General features: G+C 35.1%; 4 protein-coding genes across 6 annotated transcripts; 1 reads left to right on the forward strand and 3 right to left on the reverse strand.

Annotated features, from left to right (window-relative positions):
• Window positions 1–3,622, forward strand: LOC108224689 (plant cysteine oxidase 4-like). 2 transcript variants are annotated; one of them, XM_017399379.2, is made up of 6 exons: window positions 1–133; window positions 355–552; window positions 1,578–1,723; window positions 1,829–1,976; window positions 2,790–2,996; window positions 3,247–3,622. In XM_017399379.2, exons 2-6 carry the CDS (start codon window positions 453–455, stop codon window positions 3,363–3,365), a joined length of 720 nt encoding a protein of 239 aa, XP_017254868.1. In that variant the 5' UTR covers window positions 1–133; window positions 355–452; the 3' UTR covers window positions 3,366–3,622. The 2 variants fall into 2 exon arrangements, with proteins under 2 accessions (XP_017254868.1, XP_017254869.1); XM_017399380.2 differs by having other exon boundaries at window positions 2,793–2,996.
• A 618-nt stretch (window positions 3,623–4,240) lies between these two features.
• LOC108228100 (uncharacterized) lies at window positions 4,241–7,774 on the reverse strand. Of its 2 annotated transcripts, XR_001808171.2 has the most exons (3): window positions 7,357–7,585; window positions 4,692–6,584; window positions 4,241–4,617 (listed from the first exon to the last, which is right to left on the reverse strand). XR_001808171.2 is itself a non-coding variant. In XM_017403586.2 (2 exons), exon 2 carries the CDS (start codon window positions 6,560–6,562, stop codon window positions 4,748–4,750), a length of 1,815 nt encoding a protein of 604 aa, XP_017259075.1. In that variant the 5' UTR covers window positions 6,563–6,584; window positions 7,357–7,774; the 3' UTR covers window positions 4,241–4,747. The 2 variants fall into 2 exon arrangements, 1 of the variants encoding a protein (XP_017259075.1); XM_017403586.2 differs by having other exon boundaries at window positions 4,241–6,584; window positions 7,357–7,774.
• Window positions 7,775–11,892: 4,118 nt separating this feature from the next.
• On the reverse strand, window positions 11,893–14,384 carry LOC108228059 (F-box/LRR-repeat MAX2 homolog A). The gene has a single exon (XM_017403535.2). It carries the CDS (start codon window positions 14,229–14,231, stop codon window positions 12,060–12,062), a length of 2,172 nt encoding a protein of 723 aa, XP_017259024.1. The 5' UTR covers window positions 14,232–14,384; the 3' UTR covers window positions 11,893–12,059.
• A 9,036-nt stretch (window positions 14,385–23,420) lies between these two features.
• Window positions 23,421–24,593, reverse strand: LOC108224736 (guanylate kinase 2, chloroplastic/mitochondrial). The gene has a single exon (XM_017399450.2). The coding sequence runs from the start codon at window positions 24,489–24,491 to the stop codon at window positions 23,601–23,603; it is 891 nt and encodes a 296-aa protein (XP_017254939.1). The 5' UTR covers window positions 24,492–24,593; the 3' UTR covers window positions 23,421–23,600.
• Window positions 24,594–25,777: the final 1,184 nt, after the last annotated feature.

The raw sequence follows: 25,777 nt of genomic DNA on the forward strand, positions 1-25,777 counted from the left end.
ATGTAAAAGAAAGAGAAGCAAAGTGGGTCCGGAGGCACCAAGTGGACACGGTGAATCTTTGCCTTTTTCGTCCCCAAAGGCCAAAACAAGCGCCTACCTTCTCTCCTCTCTATCTCTCTCCATCCAAGCCCAGGTACTCTCTCCTTTTCATCTTACATGTAACATTTTAGTCTTGTTCTTCAACTTCACATTACTAAAATATAAATCTGTAATCTCTACTGATTAGGCTATAAAAGGTCCCAGTTCTATTAAAAGACTTATGTTATTATTTGAGAAGTTTGGTTACACATTAAAGGATTTTACTGATGCCAACTATTTTGATCCAATTATTTGACCCACTTTATTGTTGATCAGTTGCACCAAATCAAGGGTCTTCTCACAAGTAGAGGACCCTTCTGGTTCATTGGTGTTGAAGATTTCTTGGGTGCAAGGTTTGTTGTATATCTCACACCATGCCAGCTATACAGAAGCTCTATAATGTCTGTAAAACATCTCTGTCTACCGATGGGCCAATATCAGAAGATGCTGTCCGAAAAGTTCGCGCCATGCTAGGTTGGAACTCATAAATCTCGCCTCTATAAATTGCATCTCATTTTGTGTAAAGTTTATCTAAAGTGAAAATGTTTGTTGGGTATTTGTAATGAGTGTGTCTTTTATAAATAAATAAAAAAATTGGCGATATATTCATTATTGTGGAGGTTGGGTGCCTGGCGCTAGGAGCCTGATGCTTGATAAAATGGCTATCTTCCCAAACATATCTGTTTTGTCTGTGCTCAAACAATTATTTTCCCAGGATATGTGCAATAATTCAAAATGATATACTAAGAAAGTTTTTATGTCTTCACTTTGGCATTGGACCGGTAGGTCTGTTGATTAATTGCACGACCAAGATTGTTGCGTTTATAAACAAATTGCTGCAATTTAATAGTCTGTTTCGTTTTCATAGTACCAACAATGTGTCTGACCATCCCCTTCTTAGGCAAGTTGTTGGCAGCTCCCAACTCTCCTTGAAGATCTGGTAATAAAACCTTACTAAAGGTAGTTTCCAACATGCTTATCCCCTGACCTAGTTACCCAAACCTAATTAAGTACTCCCTGTTCCTAATTAGTTGTTCCATTTGACTTTTCAATAGTCAAATTGACCAACTATTGACCAAAGAATAGAACCTATCCTTTTATTATTTTAAAAAAGTGAAAAATACTTATTAAAATAGATTGGATATAATTTCCAATGATATAGTTGTTTAATTTTTTTTCAATTATATAATACATATATAATTTCAGTCAAACTTTGGTCAATTTGACCACCAAAAGTAAAAATAGACGAGTAATTAGGGATGGAGGTTTTTTTTTGCCACTTGTGAATGAATATAAACTGAAGCCAATATTTGTGTTATTTATTAGGATTGTAGGGAGAGTAAAGCTGTTGTCAGAGAGCTATAGGCAGTCACACATATCCTTCTGACCTATATGATGTTCATCCAATTTTGATAAAGCTGATATGCAGTTATGTTTCTTACTATAGGTCGAGTCCTAGTCATGTTGCATTACATCATTGAATCTTAAATTTGTTTCAGAAAAAATCAAGCCTGCTGATGTTGGGCTCGAACAAGAGGCGCAATTAGTTCGAGGATTAAAAGGCTCCATGAATGGACCAAGCCGGTGGGATGGCTCACTACCACCAATCCGGTATATTCATATATACGAGTGTGACAGTTTCAGTGTAAGTGTACTAGTGTAGTGCTTAAGACATACATATATGTGAGCATACTCATATTTGTGATACTTGCATATTGTCTGAGATGCACTTCTCTGAAACTACTGGCAGCTGGGAATATTTTGCATGCCACCTTCCTCTGTCATCCCACTCCATAATCATCCTGGAATGACTGTGCTAAGCAAGCTATTATATGGTTCACTACATGTTAAATCATATGATTGGCTTGACTTGCCGGGAATTTCTGATCAATTACAAGGTGTGCTTTTTTATCTAATGATCCTTTGATAAGAACAGTTTAGTTGTTATTTTACTTGTGCACTGCCTCGTTTATGTTTAATTTGCCGTTCAGGCTTTGGAAAACCAACCTAGCTAATCCTCACATTAGATATACGGCTCTCTTCTTTTCTCAATGAATAATTGAATTACTTGATATGTAATTGGTTATAAATTTCAAGTAGCAAGTACTAATAAAAAGCAAGACTCCGGAATGCAGGTTGATCCAACTTCTATTACTAAATGAATTGTTGTGGACTCAAACTAGATATGAAAAATTCAAATTAGGAAGCTTTGATTCTTTGGAGCCGATAAAGCTGGAAAGTGATTATGTAACCTAAGGTTAAGAGTATCGGCCTAGAAGATCTATTCATAGACTTTGTTGATTTTCTGGTTGTTATTAATAGAAAAATATGAAACCATCGGCTCCTTGGGCGTTATGTTTGTATATGAATTAGCATTAAGCATTTATGAAGCAAAATTCTGGTCATTAGTCGTTTGAGCTTACACCAATGACTTTACATATATACTACGGTACATCTTGTTTGAGGCCTTTCCTGGTTCTGTAGTGCCCTGGTGAAGGATTGCAATCTGAATTGGTCGCTTTTCACTATGTGTCATTAAAAAGCTTACCTGCAAATAACTGATATTGAAAGTCCGAAAGGAATCTATTGTTCCCCCACAATCAACACATTGTTCTCGTATTATTAGCAACTTCATGTCCAACTTTTTAAAACCAAAGACTGAGATTTAGTGAAAAAAGAATCGCTAAATAAAGTTGGTGGTATATTTGTAGCAGAGAAACCTGCAAAGCTTGTCAAAGATTGTCAAATGATTGCACCTTGTGGAACAACAGTTCTTTATCCAACTGCTGGTGGTAACATACATTGCTTCAGAGCATTAACTCCTTGCGCTATCTTTGACATTCAGTCTCCACCTTACTCATCTGATGATGGTCGGGATTGCACTTATTTTCGCAGGTCTCCAAGAGGGGATCTCCCAGGTAATCAAACTAGATATTCCTAACTGCTGGCCGATAATAGCTTATCTGTACCATTTGATCGTTCTTATTAAATAATGAGATGTTAAAATTGTTTATACCCAACAACAACAAAAAAAAGGCAACTAATATCATCTTATTTAGCCAAAAAATAACAACAAAGATAATGTTAGCAAAAAATAAAAACCATCATATTTCTTCAAATAGAGAAAAGAAATGACAATTCTATTAACTATCTTTTCCCTCATTGAAGTTAATCTTGAAGTGGATGGAGCGGTCGTCTATGATGCGACTTGGTTGGAAGAGTTTCAACCCCCTGATGAGTTCGTGGTTCATAAAGTGCAGTACAAAGGCCGTGCTATTAAACCATAATGATTATTTCAAACATCTGGTGCATGTGAAAGAAGTCTAAAATAGAGTAGCTTAGACATGAAGTAGTATTGGGGTTCACAAATTGAAAGTATATTATTTCTCCTGGAGGTGTAACTGAGACATTTAAGTCATACATATTGATACATTTTGACAATTTGGATCTCTGATACACAAACCAGTGACACTGCTGAAGCAAGTTAAACACTGAATAGTGTCTTAAAAAGTCATTTTAAGCTCAATTTTGGGTGTTTTAGTGATTTTGTATTCGGTTCATGGTTAATGAGTCCAGTTAATGGGAATCGAACCTCAAACTGTTTGGCTCATGATTAATGAGCACGGTTAATGAAAATCGGAACCTCAAACCCGTTGTCCTTTGGATTAGTCATTTTGTGGTATTTAGTAATACGGAATGAGAACCTCATTCCCATTTAATAGATAAATCATTCCTTCCGCATCTCTTAATATACTCATTCCTTATTTCCGTTCCCGATTTTATTCTCATATAATATCCAAACACACCCGGTTGATCTTAAAGGGCATTATCACCTGTTATCAGTAGAAGTAATTCATGCAAACATTGCAGTTTGGCGTAACTTTAAGAAAATTGTTTGTTGGGCTTGTAGTGTCACTTAAAAGCTATAAAACTGATTGTGGTTTAAAGTGTTATTATTAAACAGATCAGTGGTCCATTAAGCAGAACAAAAGGTGCAGTGAAAACCCTGAAATTTTGATTTTAACAGGGATTTATCAAGAGCTAATAACTATCATGCTCAATACCAGCAGCAGAGTATCTGCAAAGTATTAGCTTTATAAACCAAACTAAACAAGCCATATTCGACAAATCCACTCATGGCACATGGGTAAGGGCCATCGTACCAAACGAAACATAACTGGCATTTTCCACTAGAAAGTATGGGACATTACACCATTATACTCGCCTTTATGCGTGAAGATACATTTTCAGTTACATCTTGACCTTTGCAAGACTTTATTATGTTTACCTGTTGTAATTACAATAGGGGAATCAAAATTTATCTTTACCATCCTATTATTGTCCCCCAGAAATCTAAAGCCCAAGCACCTGAAAAGAAGACCAAAATATTTACTTAACCCCCTTTGGATATCTCTGGCCGCTGGCATTCAGCTAAAAGATGTTTGCAAAGCTAAAATAAAGGCCGGCCTCCTACTCCGTGTCTGATATAGATAGCATCTTGCTTAGTGTCTAAATGCCTGATACAGGCAGTGATAGTTCCTAGCAAGAAAGGAGATGGTATAAATGCAACTCAGACTTGCAATAAGAATGAGCATGTATATATTACCATGTACCTCCGTAGGTTGTAGATTTTTGTATTGCCATCGATTAGTTCCAAGTTCCAACCATCTCATGTCCTTAACTTGGCATGTGTCGTTGAAGCCTGGTTTCCAGGTGTACCTAAATTTGATCGTGAGGCTAGAGTCCTTGATGACTTGGAAGGCAAAGTACGCCAAAGCCAAGAATCTGATGGAGATTTTGGGAGAGGCGGTGGAACAGGGAACTCTAGGCTTCCACTAGATTTTTCAATATCTTTTGCTTCAAGAGGCTCCGGAATTTCAAAAGTTTCTCTCACATTCTGAGCTGCTGCTTTTGGAGATATACCTAAATCAGGGAGTTCCTTATTTTGCTCAGATACCCAAACCTGATCTGATTTATCAGGTACAGATTGTGCACTGCGATCAACAACTTCAGGGAAGATCTTTAAATTTTCTTCCTCATCTTCAACATTCTGATTCTGAGGCACTTTGAGTGAACCATTATCTGAGGCAGTTTCCATATCTTTCCATTTTAAATGATCACTCCAAGCACCTTCCTCTTTCGTGATAGAATCATATGAAAATAGATCAGGTGATTCCACCTTATGTATAATGTCTACATGCAGAGTTTTCTCAACCACAGGGCTCCCCATTTCTGGTTGCTCTTGGCTTCTTCGTCCGGATGATAAATTTTCAAATGTGCTGCCTTCTTTTTTGATTAAATGATAACCAGTTACTTCAGCATCTTTTGCTTGGACAGGAACAGTACGAAACTCTTTTGTTTCTGAAAAAGATGATCCTTCATTAACGACATATGGCAGGCCTCTACCTTGCAAACGCCTGTATAAGGATGATCCTTCTATCTTTTTAGGATTAAATGGACAACTCAGTGGGTCCAGTTGTACTTCATTCTCAGTTTCACAGGAAGATCCATTAGAAGAAGAGCTAGCATGCGTTTTACTACCAGGAGACATGGGTACTCTTGTCCTCATGGACCTTGCACCTGTGCCCGTCCCTGGCACTGGGTTTAATAAACAAAGAGAACTCTTTAATAAAAATCTTGGTAATACTCCACAAATTTTAGCTGGAAACTGTGTGTGTCCATCGTAGTCGTCGTCACTTTCTTCATCCTTCTTCAGAGCATAGTGAGATATATCATTAGACCCATACCTTAGTGGAGACCTATTTTCCACACTTGTGACTTTCCTTACTTGTCTTGGTTGCTCACGAACAAGAGGCTGCTTCTTTGATGCATATTTAGGTGTTTCTGAAACCATTGCCCTGGCTGCTGGCAAGAAGCGACCCATCATGAAATCCCGAGTATGTGGATCTGTAGAGAAGGTTCCAGAAGTATTTATGTTCAAAACATCTGCTCCACTTACACCACTTACACTGCAATTTATGAAGGATGATTCAGCTCTTGATAGGGTATCAAGAGCATCCATATATGCTTCATCATTATCACCTGAGACAGAACTCTCTACTTCCATAGTATCTTCAGAGCTTTCTATTTCATTCAGAACTGAGACCCTCAGTGATCCATTCAGAATTTCTCCATGGCGCTTACTAAGACTAGGATGTTCGGGATTTGTAGCAGATTCTTCTTTGGTGGTTCTCAAGATTCTTCCAGGTGGAAGTTTGGGGGCAGTCGGAGGTCTTTCACCAGCAAGCTTTTGTGGTATGTTGTCATCCTTCGGTCTCCCTGGACTTCGTTCCCAAACAAAAGGAACAGTTCCTGCATTCCTTATCGGACCTGATTTCAGTTCTGATTTGTATGACGGATGGGTTGGTATTTTGGGTTCAGAATGGCCTGTTTTTCTTTTCTCGCCCTTTTCTGATGACAATGTTGATGGAACCCGCCTCACAGATAGAAGTGGTCGGAAAAAATTCAATTGCTTGTCATCCATTATATTCTTACCGCAGTGACTCCTGCAATTAGCGAAAACCAATCTGTGATGATTGATATTACATGAAGATGAAAAAGAAGGAAAATAAGTAACAACTATTTTGCGATTAGGTGCACATATTCTACTAATTTTAGTGTTTGTTGAAGGGGACCACAGAGAGTAAGTGCTCTTTTTGAAACTCTAAATTTTGGAACATGGAGTTGTGACTCAGTGCTAGATCAGGATGATAAGATATCCAACATGAAGCATGGCTTAAAGGCTATTAGGACTCACAGTCTTATCCTGGGATCAACACGATAATATGAAATTTGAGAGGTCCCTCTTATAGCTAGGATACAGGTATGAGTACTCAATCAAAGTGAAAGCAACTCGGATATAATCTTTATAGCAATCATAGTATTCCATAACACTATACAGTAATCATTCCCGATTGCCAAAAAAAATCACTTTGGTACTGTATTCATTCACATACCCATCCCAATTTTGCGCAATTTCAACATAGTACAGTAATAACAATCATTGAATACGGCATAACGAATTAAACCAAGAATAACCCATGAACATTTGCAACAAAATCAAATGAAATTCAACTTGAAAATTCATAAATCAAGTATACAACCCCACAAGTCCAAAAATCAAGAAACATGATTTCTTGAAAATAGAAGGAACAATTAGCTCTATCAACAATTCAAAACGTAACTCTATCAACAAAGATGACATAAACAGAAAGAGAGAGGGAGAGGGAGAGGGGGGGGGGGGGGGGGGAGAGAGAGAGAGAGAGAGAGAGAGAGAACCTTGCACCAAGATAATTTGATACGCGTAGAGGTGGGAAGAGGAGCTGTAACCCAGAAAAGAGAAACAAGAAACATAAAGAGAGGAATAAAATGAAAGAGTGAGGAAAAACACTTCCACTTGAGAGATAAACAAGTGAAGAATGAACTAATTTGCACGCTTCAGTGATAGTATAATCCTTTCGTTTCAGCACCAAGTGAAGAAAAAAAAGATACCCCTAGTTTCTTTAATATTCTGGTAAGATAGCAAGAAGTACATGTATATCATGTAAGTATAAAATTGCAGTGGGGCTTGGGGGGTTGCATGTGATGTCATTAATTTAGATTTCTGATAGTCAAAGGAGCCATGGTCACAACTCACAAGTAACATAACATTCTGCCGTGTGAAACAAATTCTACACTAGCAGTGTTCTTGGTCCGCGTTAAGCTCTGGCTTGGATTGCAATTTTTATATTGCGACTTTTATTCATTAGTTTTGTCATTTCATCGTTGGATGGAATTAAAATGTGATTAGAGCTTCCACTTTTATCACATTCTAAAGACTTTGCGTATGATGTTACTGCACTATTTTTTTATTTTAATTGTTCGTCTAGAAGCAACCTCAGGATTGTTCTTGGATCACTCTTTTTCTTTTCATTTAGTTGGGGCTGTGGATTTGAGGGACAATAGTTGAGTGCAGTGAAATGTTCATTTTTTTAGTTAATTCGGATAATTGTGGATTACAAAAGCTGAAATGTAATATTATGAATTAATTAGACTCTAAATCTAAAACTATTTTATATATATTTTCTAATAAAATACTCATTGTTAAAAAGTATACATACTTGTAAAATACTCATTATTATAAAATATACATACTTAGATAAATTTTTATAAAATAAAATTCATTTCCGATATATAAGTTAAAATTCCGACCTTCAAAATCGTAAACTGACTTCTGTAATTATTTATTGGGCCATATTTGGATTTTTGTTAAATACTAAAAATATATAATTGACCTCATGGTCCAGTCAGGTAATTTTCATCTAACGTAGTTTTTAGTTTGGTGACAAACCGTTTTCAAGCAATACCGGTTGCCAACGACTTTTGCCGCCACATTGACCAAGTCTGAGTAAACCATTACCGTATTAATCATTGCTGTAACTAAATTAGTGTTTGTTTACCGACTATTTTCATTTATAGAATTTTCACAAAAGACAATTTATACAGATACAATAGTCTTCTACAGTAATAAGTAAGGGCTGCCGGCTGGGTATTGATCTGCGGAAATCGGAATCATCTGAGATCGATTATTTGGTTAATCGTCGAACAAAATCAATTTAACATTATTTATAATATTAATAACTAATTTATATGTATTTGATTGTTTATCATACATATGTATAGTTAAATAATTTATGCACATAATATCGCACTTTATTAAATTTATGCACTTTATTAAATTTTAAGTAACTTCTTTATCCATTTTCTTCTATTATTTCATTTTTCGAGAAGATGATAATTATAATTGGTCTTTCTAGTGATGTGCATACAGTAACAACTATTTTTCGTTTTTATGATTGAAATTATATTGGTTAGTGCATGATAACTCTAGATCCCGTTCCGGTAGCTCCTCCGCCGTGCACTGGTGTCTTGCGGTGTAGCTGCTGGTCGGGTGTCTGCAAAACAACACTGGATGAGGGTTTGAGCCCCGCGGCGCCTCCGGCGTGAGAATGAGTGTAGGTATCGGAATAGATGAACAGGAAATAAGCTATCTATGTGTGGTGGGTGAAGGTGGTGTATGGTGGCTGTATGTGTTTGTATTTAAACTGAGTGCTTGAGTGTGTGCAAAGAATGAGTGTAAAGAGAAGTTACCCACTCTTGATCCTTGTTCTATTTATAGGCCAAGGATTAGGGTTCAAGGGTGCGTACCTGGATCGTAGTGATTTGATTCCCTACACGTGTCCAGGTGTCAGCGTAGTAGTGGTATTTTGGAATGTTCCATGGCTTGTCTCTATCGCCAGTAGTTGACCGTTGTGTTTTGTCTTCATTGTGTCAGTTCTGTGCCTTGTGCAGCAAGTTGTGCAGCAAGTGTCGGCTGGTACATGTATGGATCCTGGTCGAGGGGTATGGTTCTTTTGTGTCCGGGTTCAACACCCTTCCCGTGTATCCTGGAAGGGCCGCGGGATCGTGCTTTCCGGGGGCCAGGGTCCTCGTGTGGGCCCGAGTTCGGACAACCCGGGTTACTCCATATCATTTGCCCCCCACTCCTTTATATAGATTCTCTATGTGAGGGAGTAAAGTGGAGCTTTAGCTTTTGTTTCCCTGGCCGAGTGGATCCGGGTAAGAGTAGATGTTTATGCTTGCCCCCCGGCCTGGACAGGTCCGGGTAGAGATAAAAGTTTATGTTTGCTCCTTCATCCGGGTATACCCGGGTGAAGGTGGGAGTTTGGTGGAAGGATCCTGGTTGGGCGAAATGAAACATATCCGGATTGATCGTTCGTGACAGTTGTGACTTGGAAAATTTTCCAAGTGGGATCATGGAACAATTTTAACACTAAAAAATCTGTTTAAAAAATATCCGTTTAAAAAATGACAACACAAGGGGCAGGGACCATGGAACAATTTTAACACCGCGAAAAATTGACAGCTCTAGCGAAATCCGTGAACTGGCTTGTAGTCTACGGTGAGATTCACAAGTGTGGTGAATGTTTTAAACCATACATGTTCACAGTTACACCGCTGTTAATTTATTTTTTTCTGTTAAAACACACCGCTGTTATTTTACTTCGTACTGTTTGATGTGATTTCAGATGTTTGTTCTATAGTTTGTGCAGTTCCAAGTTGAGCTATTCTTTCTTTCAATTTGTAGATCAGCATATTATTGTTTACTTGTTGAAATCTTTGCCAGGCGACAAGTGTTATAGTAGTTGAGTAGAAACTTATCATTGAATTGGACTGCAACTGGTAATCGAAGATGCTTTTTAATCAAAACATGCATCTCCTAAGGCATTTGAATATGGTAAGGAGTGGATTTGTAATGTGTAATCCTGAAATATCAGCGAGGACCGGGGGGGTTTCTATTATGTAAAATGTATTGTATGAAACAGACAAACACATACTACGAGTAGAAGAAGAGCAGCATTGCATATTCTATATCTGATACAACTAAATACCAGTTGATGTGTGCTAAATATAGAGCAAAGCAAAGGATCTATTGGTGTTTGATTTGCTAGGATCTTCAAAAAAACAACTTGTCTCATTCGCAATGGAATAGATGTTGCGATTAAAGTCTCTGTGGAGCAATAGCTGACTGCCGGAAACATAAATTATGTATTGCATATTAGTACATAGCCCAAGTTATCTAGTTGAATAAACTGCCGGCCATAGTTTTTGTGTTTTATGTATTTCCTTTTAACAGTAATATATTTCTTGTCAAGTTTCTCATGATCGTTTTCTCATTGACTTTGATTTTAGCAGGTACCTGTCATTTCCCTTTGTTCAATTCAAACTACATTTTCCTCTAATATGCATCATTATATAATGCCAGACTTGAGGCTCTGATACAAGCATAATCAAGAGATTTGCAGAAAGAAAAGCACCTTTATCTTATTGTGCTAGCGTGATGAGCGGCCAAATGTCCAGGATAAACATGTGAAGATCTTAAGCATGTCACAATGCTAATGTCTAACGACACCTATTAATTCAACTGATCAAGTAGTTTCTTTTGGTTTTTGCCACTTCTTGGAATGAGCACGAGGCCTCCCTAAAGCAGAATTGGTATCATTTTGTAATCTCATCTTATTTTAAGTTGTCATCAAGAAGAATTTGGCTGGTAAAGCTTAAAACTCTGGGTGATATATTGAAGGTTAGTAAAAGAAGTGCTGTTGTGGGATGTTATCTGCTTTTATGAATTGAATGTGTTTGGTGGTTACTTGTTGATAATCTATGCTCAATTCGTCGACTATTGTGCATCTGATTGACTAGCTACTGCTAACATTTCCAAACTTAAAGTTAGCTTGGCCAGGCGATCATCCAAATCTCTAGTTTTTCGATTATCATTTTATTGCTCATTTTAGAATTTAGCTTTCCACTTGTGTCTAACGTCTGTTTAACTAGGATCTTTGACCAAGCAACACTAGGACTTTGTCTACTGGTGTGGTTTACCAATTCATCTCCTAATGTGCTGTCCGGGTTGTTTCAGAATCAGAAACTTGAATTTTGCATTGCAAGTAGGCATATTTTGTTAGATTAGTGTGTGTTAATACTTACTAATAGTTGTCATTTTACTGAAGGATAGATGACTTTCTAAAAGTCTGCACAAATTTATTCCCACAAAATGAAGATATATCTTTTTGGACAACAAATCCATGCCTTAATGCCCTTGATTTAGATTGCTGGGAGAACCCCAAGAGCTCCCCAAATTGTGAGCATACTTAAGTGTCTGTTGTATTTCAAAACATGGCATGTTTTGCATTCTGATTCCAGGCACAACGCCTGTGAAAATTTTGTCTTGGTTTTAGCTTCTAAAAAAGTTACTACTAGGGAAGCAGTAAGTACTGTATATAATATTTAGGACAATTTATTTAAAACATTCAACTGTTTTCACATGCAGTCTCAATGAAACAGGAGATTGACATGAATAATATTACAAAATTGTAACTGGATAAACCTCTGAAACTCAAATTCCACTTCAAACTTGCTTATATCCAAATATGGTGTTAGTCTCAATCAGATATTTGACGTCCATTCAGTGCATCTTCAAAACGACTGCAAGAATCTGCTCTCATCTCTGTACTCATATCGTTTTCAGGAGCTGGATAATAATCTTCTCTAAGTTGAACATCCCTCAAGTCTGGTATTCTGAGTAGGAAGTTCATAAAATGTTCATGAGCTGTCCCGTGGATAAATAGCTTCCTAAGCCTAAGGCACTGTTGAAGCAATCCAGCTGCTGGTAGGGAGAGACTCCTTTGATTAACATCCCTATCCTGTGGTGGCCAATAATCAAGCTCGGTGAGACTACTCAATCCTCCGATTCCATATAAATAAAATCGTTCCCAGAGGCTCAAGTCCATGTGTCCAGATGGTGCAGTGTGCGCAAAACCTAGCATGTCTCCACAATCCAAATGCATCTTTGTCAGCTTAGGGTACTGAACAAGAGTGTGCAATCCAAATTCCCGGCTCGATGGTTTGGACCAGTCCCTGCAGTCTCCCTCAACTTTGATGTGTATTTCCTCCAAATTGGGACAGTTTTCAAGACCTGCTTCCACTAATGGGGTCAAGAGCTCCCCAACAGATATCCAGAGAGAAAGGTTCTGCAGCCTATCCCAAGTTTTACCATAATAACCATTGCCATTGCAAACACCACCTATTTGATCATAGCTACAATACTGCTGATCATACAAGTACTTGCACTTTTTCCTTTTGCCATGAGGCTCTTCACTAGCTGGATCACTGTAATAGTTATTAAATTCAGCAGAATGACCGGAGAAGGAACCCTCATCCAACCTATTAAGATCAAAGTTAAACTCAGTCCTATCTAGATCCTCTAATTGCTCAACACTATCCCAAACACAATCAATGTGCAGTCTCAAAATCCTGTCTTGGATTGGTTTCAAAGCTTTTAATGAAGACATAGCACCTAAATTCTTGCAGCTAGAGATCTTGACATCGATCAATGTCCGTTGAAGCAAAGAAGCCAAAGTCCCCATCCCTTTCACAGTAATCTTTTTACAACCCTGTACATGAAACTTGACCAACCTCGAACACCCCCTAGCAATAGCAATCAATCCAAAATCCGTCAAGTCAGCCACATTCCTAATCGACAACTCCTGAAGCCCTTCACAAAGCGCAATCCCATCCAACTTTGACTCAACAGGCATACAAATCCCCTGAAACTGACCCAACTTCAGCTTCCTCAACCTGGGACATTTCTTATGAAGCATCTCAAACGCAGGCCCACTCTCTCTAACATTATTACAAACATCTAAAGTAAACTCCTCCAACAATGGAAGACCCGAGAACACCTCAATCAATGTCCCCACGCCAATCCTCGCATCCTCATTACCCACACCATCCTCATTCGGATCCGCCCTAACATTCAACAAAGCTGTCGTATCCGAAAGACACAACCTCTCAAGATTAGGACAATTAGCAGCCACCGCTAACAAACTCTGATCCCCAACAAACCCTATGTATCTCGGATCAAACATACACGCAACACACAACTCCCTCAAATTCGGACAAGCTTTCGTAATATCCTCCACTTCCTGACCCTTAAACCCCTCCGAAAACGACGGATTCATCAAATTTAGACACTTCAAGCCCAACCCAATACCCGGATAAGCCTCAAGAGCCGGAACAAGATCCTCAGTCCAGCAATAAAAACTCGACAAATCAAGCCTCTCGAGACCCACAAGATTCTCAAAAACCGGCACAAAATCAGACCCAGATGGCAACTGAGGCCTCTGATGCCATCTCACAAGCTTAATCTCCCTAATTCTCGGCCAGTGAGGCAACAAGAGCTCAAGCGTTGAGGGCGTGCGCGCATAAACAGTAAGCGAACTAATCAACGGAAAAGCCTGCCTTAATAAATGAGCAATAAGCACAGGATCATCAGAGTAGGATGAAATCGATAGAAGAGAATGACCCCATGGAGATAACAGCGAGATATCGAGATGGGTCACAGATCGAAAGCACGACGGGACCATGAACAGATCACGAGCGTTGCCTCGAAGTGTGAGCCGTGTGCGAGTCGAGCGTTCCAGGTGGAGCCATTTCCGACACACCAACGAGGTTGAATTGCGGCTACGTGTGTCCGAGACTGTGGCGATGATGTTGGATAGGATTACGTCGGGGAGGTCGTTGAGCGTGGTTGCGTACGCTTCTGCGGCCATCATTAACAAAGTTTTACATAGATAGAGAAGAGGAATGGGTGTGTGTGTGTGTGTGTGTGTAGAGAGAGGGCGGGGGTTGTGTAGAGTAACAATGGTGGATTGGGTGAAATGAGATATGTATGGTCTCTACTGTGGGGACTCTGTGTGCGAGAGTGATCATCAATGCACATGTGTAGCACGTGATACATTCAATTTTCTCGAATTTTGGGGTCGTTTTGTTTAGTAGTACTCCCTCCATCCCAAATTAGATGATCCTTTTGAGAATTTTTTTTATCCCAAAATAATTGAACCTCTCACTTTTCAATGCATATTTAGCAACAATTTTCCAATCTCACCCTCTCTTATTTATCATTTCCAATGTACTACTAGCTAATATACAAAAGAAATCAACACAATAAATATGGGTAAAGATGGAAAAATGAACAATCATTTAATACTCCTTAATATGTGTGAAATGAGTAAAAGGCTCATCTAAATTGGGATGAAGGGAGTAGTATTTTATTCACCAAAATTATTGCATCTCTCCAGTACTCCCTCCGTTTTGAAATATAGACTTTTTGCATGTATTTTTAAGTTTTTTAAACGCATGCATAAAATCATTTTTTTTTGAAATTTTCTTTTACTGGATAATAATATCAATCATATATTTTTATTCAAAAAACAAATTTTAAAAATAATCATTTTTAGCATGTGGTCAAAAGGCTTAAAAATATGTGCAAAAAAGTCAAACGATTTATATATAAAAAACAGAGGGTGTACTATGCTTATTTCTTTTTTTTTCTCTTTTAATAGATTTGCTTTTCCCCGCTAAATTTTTTATTTGAAATATATATTCACTTATAGGTTATATCGAAATATCAAATATTGAGGTAATAAAGTTTTTGCTTAAATCTATTATCCATCTTCACAGTATTGGAAATACAAATAAAAAATAAATATTTTAGATGATGAAATTTTAAAATCATAATATAAAAATTCCGAAAATGTCGACTAACAACAACTGAAAAATTGACAAAATTATAGATGAACAGAATTATTTATGCGATATTACTTTGCCTTGACAAATTATACTTTTATCTTACTATTTAGTATTTTGTGGAAAAAAAAACTGGATTAGGATGTATCCTCGTTTTTGTTTTTGTTTTTGGTTGCCAAGAAGCACGAAATAAGCTTAAGTTGTTACCATATCAAAAATCTTTAGATCATATTATTCTTTTTCAGCTGAGGAGGTTAGTAATATATAACTTCTCAGTATGTTCTCATCCACCACTAAAGCAGATAAAATGAAAAGTGATGAGATGAGAATAGCATAAAGCAAGTATTACTCTTAATTAATCAGGATACAGTTAGCATCCCATACCCTTCAACTTGTTTGTTTTCTTTCTTTACCAAGTAAAACAAGGTCATTACCGGTATTTCATATGTTAATACTGTTTTTGTATCACACAATTACAATGACAATCTGTCTTTCCTTTCCTTTTAAAGATGTTTTTTAGAACAAAATTCTCAAATTCTTAATATAAATAATTTAAAATATTCCATCCATTTCAGTTTATATGTTCACTTTTAAAATAAAATTCGTTTCAGTTTAATTGTTTACTTCAGCTTTCAATGTTAAATTATAGTATTCCCGAAATCAAGTCTACTTCACATATACTTTATTTATTATTTATATTTTCTAGATCAATTTCATTCCACATATTATAAGTTATTTATTGTAATTAATTTATAAACATTAATTTTTCTTAAAATATGTGATTTTTTAAAAATGTAAATCTAATTAGAAAGAGAAGATATACAAAATATCATTAATCGTTTGTCGGGATTCAAAGTGTTAGTAAAAATCAATGGACTCGGACATATGCTTGAAAATCTAAAGGGCCGTTTGAATTTAAAATAAGTGATTCTTGCTTAGAGTAAAGGCGTGAGGTAGAAATTAGAAGCAAGTTAAGACTTATAAAAGATTAAAGTGTTTGAGAAATAAGTGAAGTCGTGAAACAAAAGCTAGCATTCTCAGCTTTTTTTTAAGTGTTTCGTGACTTATTACATAAACGATACGAATAAATGTTTTTAATTTATAAACTCAAAAATCAGGCTTATAAGTATTACTCAAACACCACCTAAGTACTCAGTCTCAGACAAATACTCTCAAAAAGTCGAATAAGTACTCGGATTTGTAACTTATAACTATATATTTAAATTGTTTTAACCTTTAGAACCCTTATGTATATAGGCTTTGAGACTTGCGGTGCATGCATCTGTGTTGTGGCTAGACATTTGAGACATATTGTTCCTGACTTATCAGGAAGAATGAGATTTCTGGATTAGGGTGTTGATATGGTTGGACCCGCAAGGATTTGAAATGTAGTTGATTGATTAAGAAATGCAGGAGGGAGGGACAATAGTGCAATTTTTCATCCAGAATAAAGAGATTATGTAGATATTTGGCCTATTGCGTAATTGAATGGTCGATTATGATAGAAATATCCACAATATCCTCCTATGTGCTCACTTTCCATTCGTCATCTTCGTTTTATCTGCCTCATCAGCTTCTCACAATCTACTGCTTCTTTTTTATTTCTTCGGTTGCCTAGCTACGAGATGAAGATCGATTGCAGTCAAAATGCAAATATTACGTTGAGATCAATAAAAAAAAATTTATCGAGTTTATTATTTTATCGAGAAAAAAAAATACATTTTCTATATTATGTCAAGTTAGAAAAAATTATTAATTCAGTGAGGATATTATTTTATTGATTATTATTTGATTGAGATTCAACTATGCTTATTTTCTAAAAATGGGTTTTTAATGGGAACAAACTTAATTTTTATAAGTCGAATATATATTCTTTTTCATTCTGAAATCCAAAATGCACATAGACTGACTGATTTATTATAAGTATTAGAGAGTGTAGCATCAAATATTGAATAATCTATACTATACAATTTTAATTGAATGTAGGTTTATCTATAATTTAATTATCACTGTATAACTTGATTATTTCTACTAATAATCATTGAATCTTCTATTAAATAGTTAATCTACTGTATAATAGATTTATCTTGAGAACCAAAGACTATCTAAATTACTGCATCTCACAAATGAAGCAAGGAAATTGATGTTTGGCTGACTCTGGACCCTTTAAAATCCTTTATACACTTCTGCTTTGGACGTTTAAGCTTGGAAAGTGGGGATAATAATCCAAAGAATTTTTGGCCTATATGCATAGCATGTACAAAGCCGTGGTACCATGACAGTAATTTCATCTCAAGTGGCCACATCTCATAATGTTCTCCTTCTCCACCTATATATTTAACACATAAAACCTTTAATTTATGAAAAGTTTTTATAATTTCTTGATTTTTATTTTAAAAATATAAATTATAATGTTATAAATTCATATTTGAATTATTATTTTAATTTGTTATTAAGGGAATATTATAATTTGCTTGTAACGGCTCATATTAATTAGTAAAGAGTATTTGGACTCTTAATACATCTGGTTGTCAATTTGAAATGTTATAAATGATATTAGAGTCAAGTTGTTCGGATTTGCATTATTTCAACAGTATAAAACTTACCATTGCCAACATGAAGAAAGAACAAAAAAAATAAAAAAATTCTTTCCATTACCAAGTTTTATAAATAAAAATAATATTGAACACGTGAGAAACAAACTTGAATTCAAGTTCAAGTTTCAGTCAAGATAAAAAAAAAATTATTTAAATTTTGTTCGTTAATAAAAATATTATTTGCAAACAACTCATCCCATGAATAAAAACTTATTTGAGTTTGGTTCATAAACTAAAATTATTGTTTTGCTTCTTTTTTTGACAAATGCAAGAAGATTTAACTTGAATATAATACAGCCGGACAAATCCCCAACTGCCGATACAACCAGGTGGTAAAACAAATAACATACTAAAAACAATTAGATGATTTGTTTCCTGATCGTTTAACACATAAAATTTAAAAATTCTTGAAACTAAAAACGAAATCAAAGACAACCCAAGTGATCCAAACTGCACCAACATCTCTGGAAATAGTACTATCGCAATTGACCATATCACGTAAAACCCATTGTTAGCCCAATGTTCAGAAACACCAATCGCATGAATTGAGATTGGAAAAACGGCACCACAACTATCTACATGCCGGACACCAGCTATAGACATGCTGAAGGCACCCCAGCTATCTACATGCCGGATACCAGCTATAGACATGCCGAAAGTGTAACCCCGTGAAGAATGAACAATCTTTGATTGTGAAAGGTGAGCTCTTGCAATAATCACCACCGTCTCAGAATCAATACAGTCTTTGCAGATCACCAAAAATATCAATAAACTCGTTCTTAATAGATCCAACACCGAATGAACCCAATCACAACTAGACAAAAACATAACAAAACACTCCAAAAGGAGATACAAGACACACACTCCAAGAGGAGAGACACACAAACACCCAAAAGATTGGGTTTCATTGAAAAGAAATTAACGAGAATAAAGGAAAATTGAAGGGGTTGGGGCTTTCCACCGGATTGTTTTGCTTCTTTAAAAAAACATAGTTGCTAAATACAGTTCACTTTTACTTTGTGCAGTTCACAGATATTACAAATATGTCCTTCCTAAGGTTTTGTGTAGCTACGGAATTAAATTTAGCCCTAGTCTTTTGTGCGAGTGAACAGGGTAGATGAATGCAATAAACACATTCATGCGCCAACTAAGTAATATATTTATTTATTTATTTCGATCAATATATTATGTAAGTGTCTACTAATATTTTATCAATATATGTTGATTTATTTTTTTATTATTTTTTGTTTAAACATTACTTATTCATTCTCAACTTTAATTTAAATAACTTAAAATTTTGAGGTTATATTAGATGATATTTAATTTTTTTATATTATAACTTTAAACTGGCCTAGAACCTTTAATATGTATTAAGAATTTAGAAAGATAATTTAAATATATATATATATATATAATATTTATTCATATAATTTTATTTGACTATATATATAATTTTATTACTAAAATATGTGATTTTAAATATAATTTTATTCATTTTTTTAATTTTTGTCGATGTGGAAGTTTTTTTTACTTTGTTCATTCTCATTTAATCAAAACAAGTTAAAATTTTGAAACTTCACTACGAGTCCAGTGGCAAAAAGTCATTATGGCTGTAATTGGCTAAAATCCCAATACATAAAATATTAAAAAGTTAACACTAGTGTTCGATATAAATATTTCAGTCAAATAGAAAATACTTGATTTTTAATATTAAAAAAATAATACTAGCGTTTGATATAATATTTTAGTTAAAATAAAAAATACTTGATATTTTTTATAATATAACCTTTAGCTGGTCTAGAATCTTTAATATGTATTAAAATTTAGAAAGATAATTTATATATTTAATATTTATTCATATAATTTTATTTGACTTTATATGTAATTTTATCACTAAAATATTTGACTTTATATATAATTTCATCCATCTCTTTAAATTTTTATTGACGTGTTTATTTTATTTTTTATTTTGTTCATTCTCATTTAATCAAAACAATTTAAAATTTTGAAACTATACTGTCGAACTGATAATTGGGATGGACTAAAATCTGAATAACATAAAATTTTAAAAAGTTAACAGTTTCTTACTCTATATATATTTTATAATTTTTCTCTGAAGAGAATATATGTTTTCGAGTTAAAATCTAAGCATCTTAAAAGTTAAAAAAAATAAGAAAGTAAGAAGGTGTTTGAAGTGTGAGTGCTAACAAATGCTACAAATATACACGTACGCCTGATATCATTACCTGAGAATCACAAACGTATTTATTAGGGTTGAATACAATTAATAAGTTAAGGGTTATACTTGAAATCTCTGTAATTTCTACGAACTGCACAAAGTAAAAATGAACTGTATTTAGCAATACCCTAAAAAAAGTAAAAATGAACTATATTTAGTAATACCCTAAAAAAACTGAGGGAGTAGGATAATACCTTTTCATCTGTATTTAGCAATACCCTAAAAAAACTGAGGGAGTAGGATAATACCTTTTCATTTTTCTCCTCCAGCTCCAAGTACAGGATAGGATAATGCAGTTCGAAGATAAGTCATTGCTAGTTTGTTTGGTTGTGGTGTAGCTATCCAGCACCACACATATCAAGTACACATAGATGTGTCAAGTGTTCACAGCTCTGTGTAAAAAAGATCACGTCTCTCTGGATCCACCGCACTCACTCGGAGAAGATGTTCTTTATCATCACCCCTTGAGTGAAAGTTTGTTATATACATTTATTGCAAGCTTCTTCTTTGTGGTTGCAATTTAACTTGGTCCCATGGTCTTTATATTTGTGGTGCCATGACTCAGCTTTGGCTGGGTCACTCTCGTTAACCCAGTTTTTTCTTTGCTAATTTCGAGACCGAGAAAACGAAGATAAAGGGGTCGTGCCTGTATTAAATTAATACAATTATCCAAGTGGGAATCATTGAGGCCTCGTATGGGAATTCAGAATTGAGAACGTCAAACTCAAATATATCCATCTAAAAGGCTGGAGAGAATAGTGACTATTGTAATTGAGTTCATCAAATTCGATCAGACAAAATCCATTCTGACTAATGGATCATATAATAAGGCCGTGCTTGTATTAAATTTTGATGAAAGAATTACCTCGATACGTTTTTCTTCATGTTCATTCTCACTCTAAAGATAATTTGATTACAACACTCTTCTTATCAACTGCTGAGCGTAATCAAATAACACATGAGCCACCTGTATACACGAAGCCTTTCTCCACATCAACAAGACTCCACCAGCTTAACAAAATTTTACAAAGTCCCATCAGCATTCCTAACGACATAAATGAGATCTAATAACATGCTTCACCACCTAGCCAGCAGTAGCAAACCTCACATAAAATCGTCTCTATTTACCAATCGAACTCTGCACAAGAGTAGGTTCAGTCTTGTTCAAATGAAACACATTCAAATCCCGAAGAATTTCTCAATTTATCTCCCCCCTGAATATTAACCCTCAGTAGTCAATACACTACTCCAGTTTTTCCTTACGATTACCACACACTAAATCATATTCTGCAGTTTTACGCTTTAAATCAGCAACAAAAACTCCCCCTTTACTCGAAGAAATGCAATATTTTTGTGCGTTATACTAAAAGTCTCCTCTCCATAAAACATACATATATTTGAGATCGGTTTCGTACCACATGTTATCCGGCAAACAGCTTCTAAACCTTTAGATTGATGACACTTACAGCTAAGATTAAACAATTTAATGTAGATGGACCGCACTAAATAAGCACATATTAAGAAGATTAAAATGCTTATAATTTTTTCATATCTACCCACATTTATTATATTGACTTATTGTAGTAGAAGGATATAATGACAATGACAATTAAGAAGGGATAATTTTGGAAACTTGTTATAAATATACACTTAAACAAGAGATGGACAACTAATTTAGAATAATTTTTATTTAACAAAATCTAAATGAAATGGAGAGAGTAGATAAATTAGATCTCTAACTATTTAAAAGGTTACACAGTTTCTTTAATAAGATTATTAAAGAAACATAAAAAAGATCATTAATATTAACTATTAAATACATGGGGAGAGGGAAATAATATAAAAATTACTTTAGGAGGGAGTATCTACTCCTCAACAGTAAGTAATCGTATGCAACTCCTTAAGTTTCAGAGAATCACAATAATACTTGTATAAGAGCACGATCGGATAGCCCAGTGGTGGGTTTATCCTCTGTTGACCCGGGACACCCGGGTTCGACTCTGGCTCACCCCGAGAATTATTAGAATAGATATTAAGTTGTAAGGCATATAACTATATAAGCCTGCATTGTCAAAAAAAAAATAATACTTGCATAAAGATATTACCAGACTTGCATTAATTGTGTGTCATTCACAAAATGTTAAATTATGTACCAATTAATCTGAATCAATGTATACATAATCCCACAACAGTCTGTGCACACTGACAGTTTTGGAAAATAATAATAAAGAGTAGTCGTCCATGACTATATACATAATATAGATCCTAGTATCCTACTGAAACTCCTTGTTTTGTATCCTTCTGGGACATGTTTGTCATAGTTTTTACCAATTGGAGTTTTCTTTATTCATATGTTGGTCGCATTCGCATGTTAATCAGTGGATGGGATTTGGTTTTGTTCTAAAACCCAAATCAAAGCTTTTTATTTCTATTTTGTCACAAAACACAAATCACAGGTGAATCCTATTATAATCCTAATAATACTCACAAGGCTATTTCACCTCACTTAAATAAGGAGCGCCTCACCTCATGCCTGCTCTTCAGCTAAGGTGTGCGTAAGGAGCACCTCACCTCATGCCTGCTCTTCAGCTAAGTGCATGCACTTCTGGCAAAGCAAAGCGAGGGGATGCAAACCTCTAACCACAGTAACCAAACATGTCAAATTAATGTATACATTCAAGATCAAACTCTCTTTTCATTTTAGAAAGGAGACAGTGGTCTTCATTCAATTTACTTAGACCCCTTACTTAAGGCGGAGGAAAACTGAGTATACAAGAAAGATGGAAACTAATCATCATACTAAAAAAAAGCTACAATTTATAGTTAAATCTAAGAACGATAAACTTTCAAAAGCTTTGGGAACGATAGACCCAAGTAGAAACCTAAAGCTTATCTTCATGGCGGACAGTATCCACCAAACCAAAAAATCCTTGAAAAATTCTGTCATTTCATTTTAACCAAATAGCCAGAAACTATCCAAAATTAAGGAACTTCACATTCTAGAAAGATATTTGTTCCTATTAATATGAGACATTTTCAATAGTAAACAAATGAGCAAGCCCCAACAAACATCAAATCCAGCCGATAACTAGTACAATCAAATTTCAATACAGACAAACACTATAACTGAACGTCTAAACTTATAAAACATCAAGTAAATCAAAGACATTAACATGTTAGAAATGAAAGACATAATGGGAACTTAAGATGACAACTTCTGTAAACTGCGAAGGATTTCTTCATAAAAACAAAATCTATGAGATATCTAATCACGTGACGGTGGGATATGGCATTTGGTGAATTAGAAGTCACAGAATTGTTTCAAAATTTGTGCAGGCAATTACAAAGTGATCCGCATTCTCAAAAATAACACCAACCCAAGTGCTTTCTTAATAGAACTCCCCATTTATTTCAAACATGTCAAAACCGTGGATCATGTGCCATACAAGTAACGCTAAGATGTCCATATAGATTCAAAATTTCATTAAAAAAGATATTTTAATTGTTATAAAGTCCAGAACATACACTCACCGTAATCAACTAAAAATAAGCAGTCATGCCTAGATATTGACCCTCCTCTGCTGCACTTTAGCCTTTTCTGCATCAATGATCGACTCCACCAGCTTGACCGAATTTTCCAGCTCACCTTCCGCATTCACAACAACATAATCAAATCTCTTAACATGCTTGACCTCCTCACGAGCAGTAGCAATCCTCACAAGCAATGTCTCCTTCGTCTCAGTCTTCCTACCAATTAACCTCTGCACCAAAGCAGACTCACTTTCGGCCACAAGAAACACAAACACAGCAGAATTCCCAAGAATCCTTCTCAACGTTTCCGCCCCTTGAATATCAACCCTCAACACAATATCACACCCTTGAGCCATATAATCCCGAATCTGCTGTTTCGGAATCCCCTTATAATCCCCATACACTAACGCATATTCCAAAAGCTCATTCCTCTCAACCATTCTCAAAAACTCATCTTTACTCACAAAGAAGTAATCTTTCCCATCAATTTCACCCGGTCTCATATCTCTACTAGTTGCTGTAACAACAAAATGCAAATTCTGCCTCACTTGTCTCAATCTTTTAATGACAGCATCTTTACCAACACCACTAGGACCACTAATGACTATAATCAAAGGACTAGGGTTTGGTAAAAATGGTTGAGAACTAAAAGGAGTACCTAGTGAGGATTCGAGGGCTCGATACAATTCGAGTTTATCAGCTTTCTCAACATCGGGAATCGGAACAGATACCGGTCTCCGGGAACCACTCATACTGCAAATTGATGAAACAGACTTCTGGGTCAGAGAATTGGGGACATAGGGTTTGAAATTGAGGGGTTTTACATCAAGAAAAGCAAATGGGGTTGTGAATTTGTGGTGTTTAATTGATGGGTAGGTGTTGGTACGGACAAAAATTGTGTAGAATCTTCGACAGAGCATCGAATGGGATTAGGAATTTGCCGTGTGTTATTTTGGGTGCGTGTATTATGGGTTGATACTTGATAGTGTTGATGAACTGTGACAACATATTTGCCAGAAACAACACTTGGGCCGTCATGATTATTGCCGCTAATCAAACGTTTTTTGACACAACTAAAACTATCTTTTAATTTTCTGTCAAAAAAAAAAACTATCTCTTAATTCATTAATCAACTTATTCTAGAAAAAGAACTTATTTGATGATGTATTTTTATAATCTATTTTGAAAATTTGATGAATTATTATGAAATTATCTACCGGTGATAATGTTGTATCTAAGTCGAATCTTTCTTGTTAAAACTAGTTGAGAAGCCGCACGTTGCGACGATCTACAAAAATTATATTAAGATTTAATTGTAAAAACACCACCTACTGGATTTTCGAAAAAACATTTTATGATCAATACTTTTATATAATTGTATTTTACACCTCGTTGTTCGTCTGACACGTCACTTTGCACCCCTTCTGTTAATTTTGACTGTTAAGGTAAAAGTCTCGGGTAGTTTGGGAAATTTCACAAAATTAATTTTAACCAAAATTTATTTAATTTTTTTAACACTCTAAACGATATTTTTTAAAAAATCTTAAAGAACGAAAGTTGTAGAGAACGAAAAGATCCTTGTAAAACAATAAAATTCAAAATTATTGAAATGTTTTTTTAATTGTTTAATAAATTACAAAAATTAGAGATCTCGTAAAAATTCGTGATATATTCAATCAGTTTCAGATTTCGATGATTTTTGATGATTTGGAAAACTCTTTCAATCGCCAATAATTTTCGTTCAAATTGTTTACTCATATTATGTTTTGAAATATTTCGAAATAATGTCTACAACTCATTTTTTTTAGTTTTAAATTCAATTGAAGTAGGTTTTAATTAATTCTAGCTTCGAAATAAAATTTGAACGTTATGAATAATTGAAAGTGTTTTCCGAATCTTCAAAAATCATCGAAATCCGAAATTAATTGAAAAGTATATTTTTACTTCCTCACTCTATTTTAAACTAACAATTTTATATTTTTACAACCGTCTACGAATATCCAATTTAATTATAAGACAATATTTTTTTTTTTGAAAACATAAGACAATATTTATTGATTCATTTCTTTTCAATTTTTCATCAAAGCTCTTTTCTCTTTACAAATAATCAAATCGACCACAAAAATCTGGAATCTATTCATCAAACTTAATTTATTTATGATATTTAAAGACTACTAAGATCATTTTTCATTTTTGTTAATGTTTC

The sequence above is a fragment of the Daucus carota genome, chromosome 6, assembly GCF_001625215.2.
Source record: "Daucus carota subsp. sativus chromosome 6, DH1 v3.0, whole genome shotgun sequence".
In the NCBI taxonomy this organism is placed as follows: domain Eukaryota; kingdom Viridiplantae; phylum Streptophyta; class Magnoliopsida; order Apiales; family Apiaceae; genus Daucus; species Daucus carota.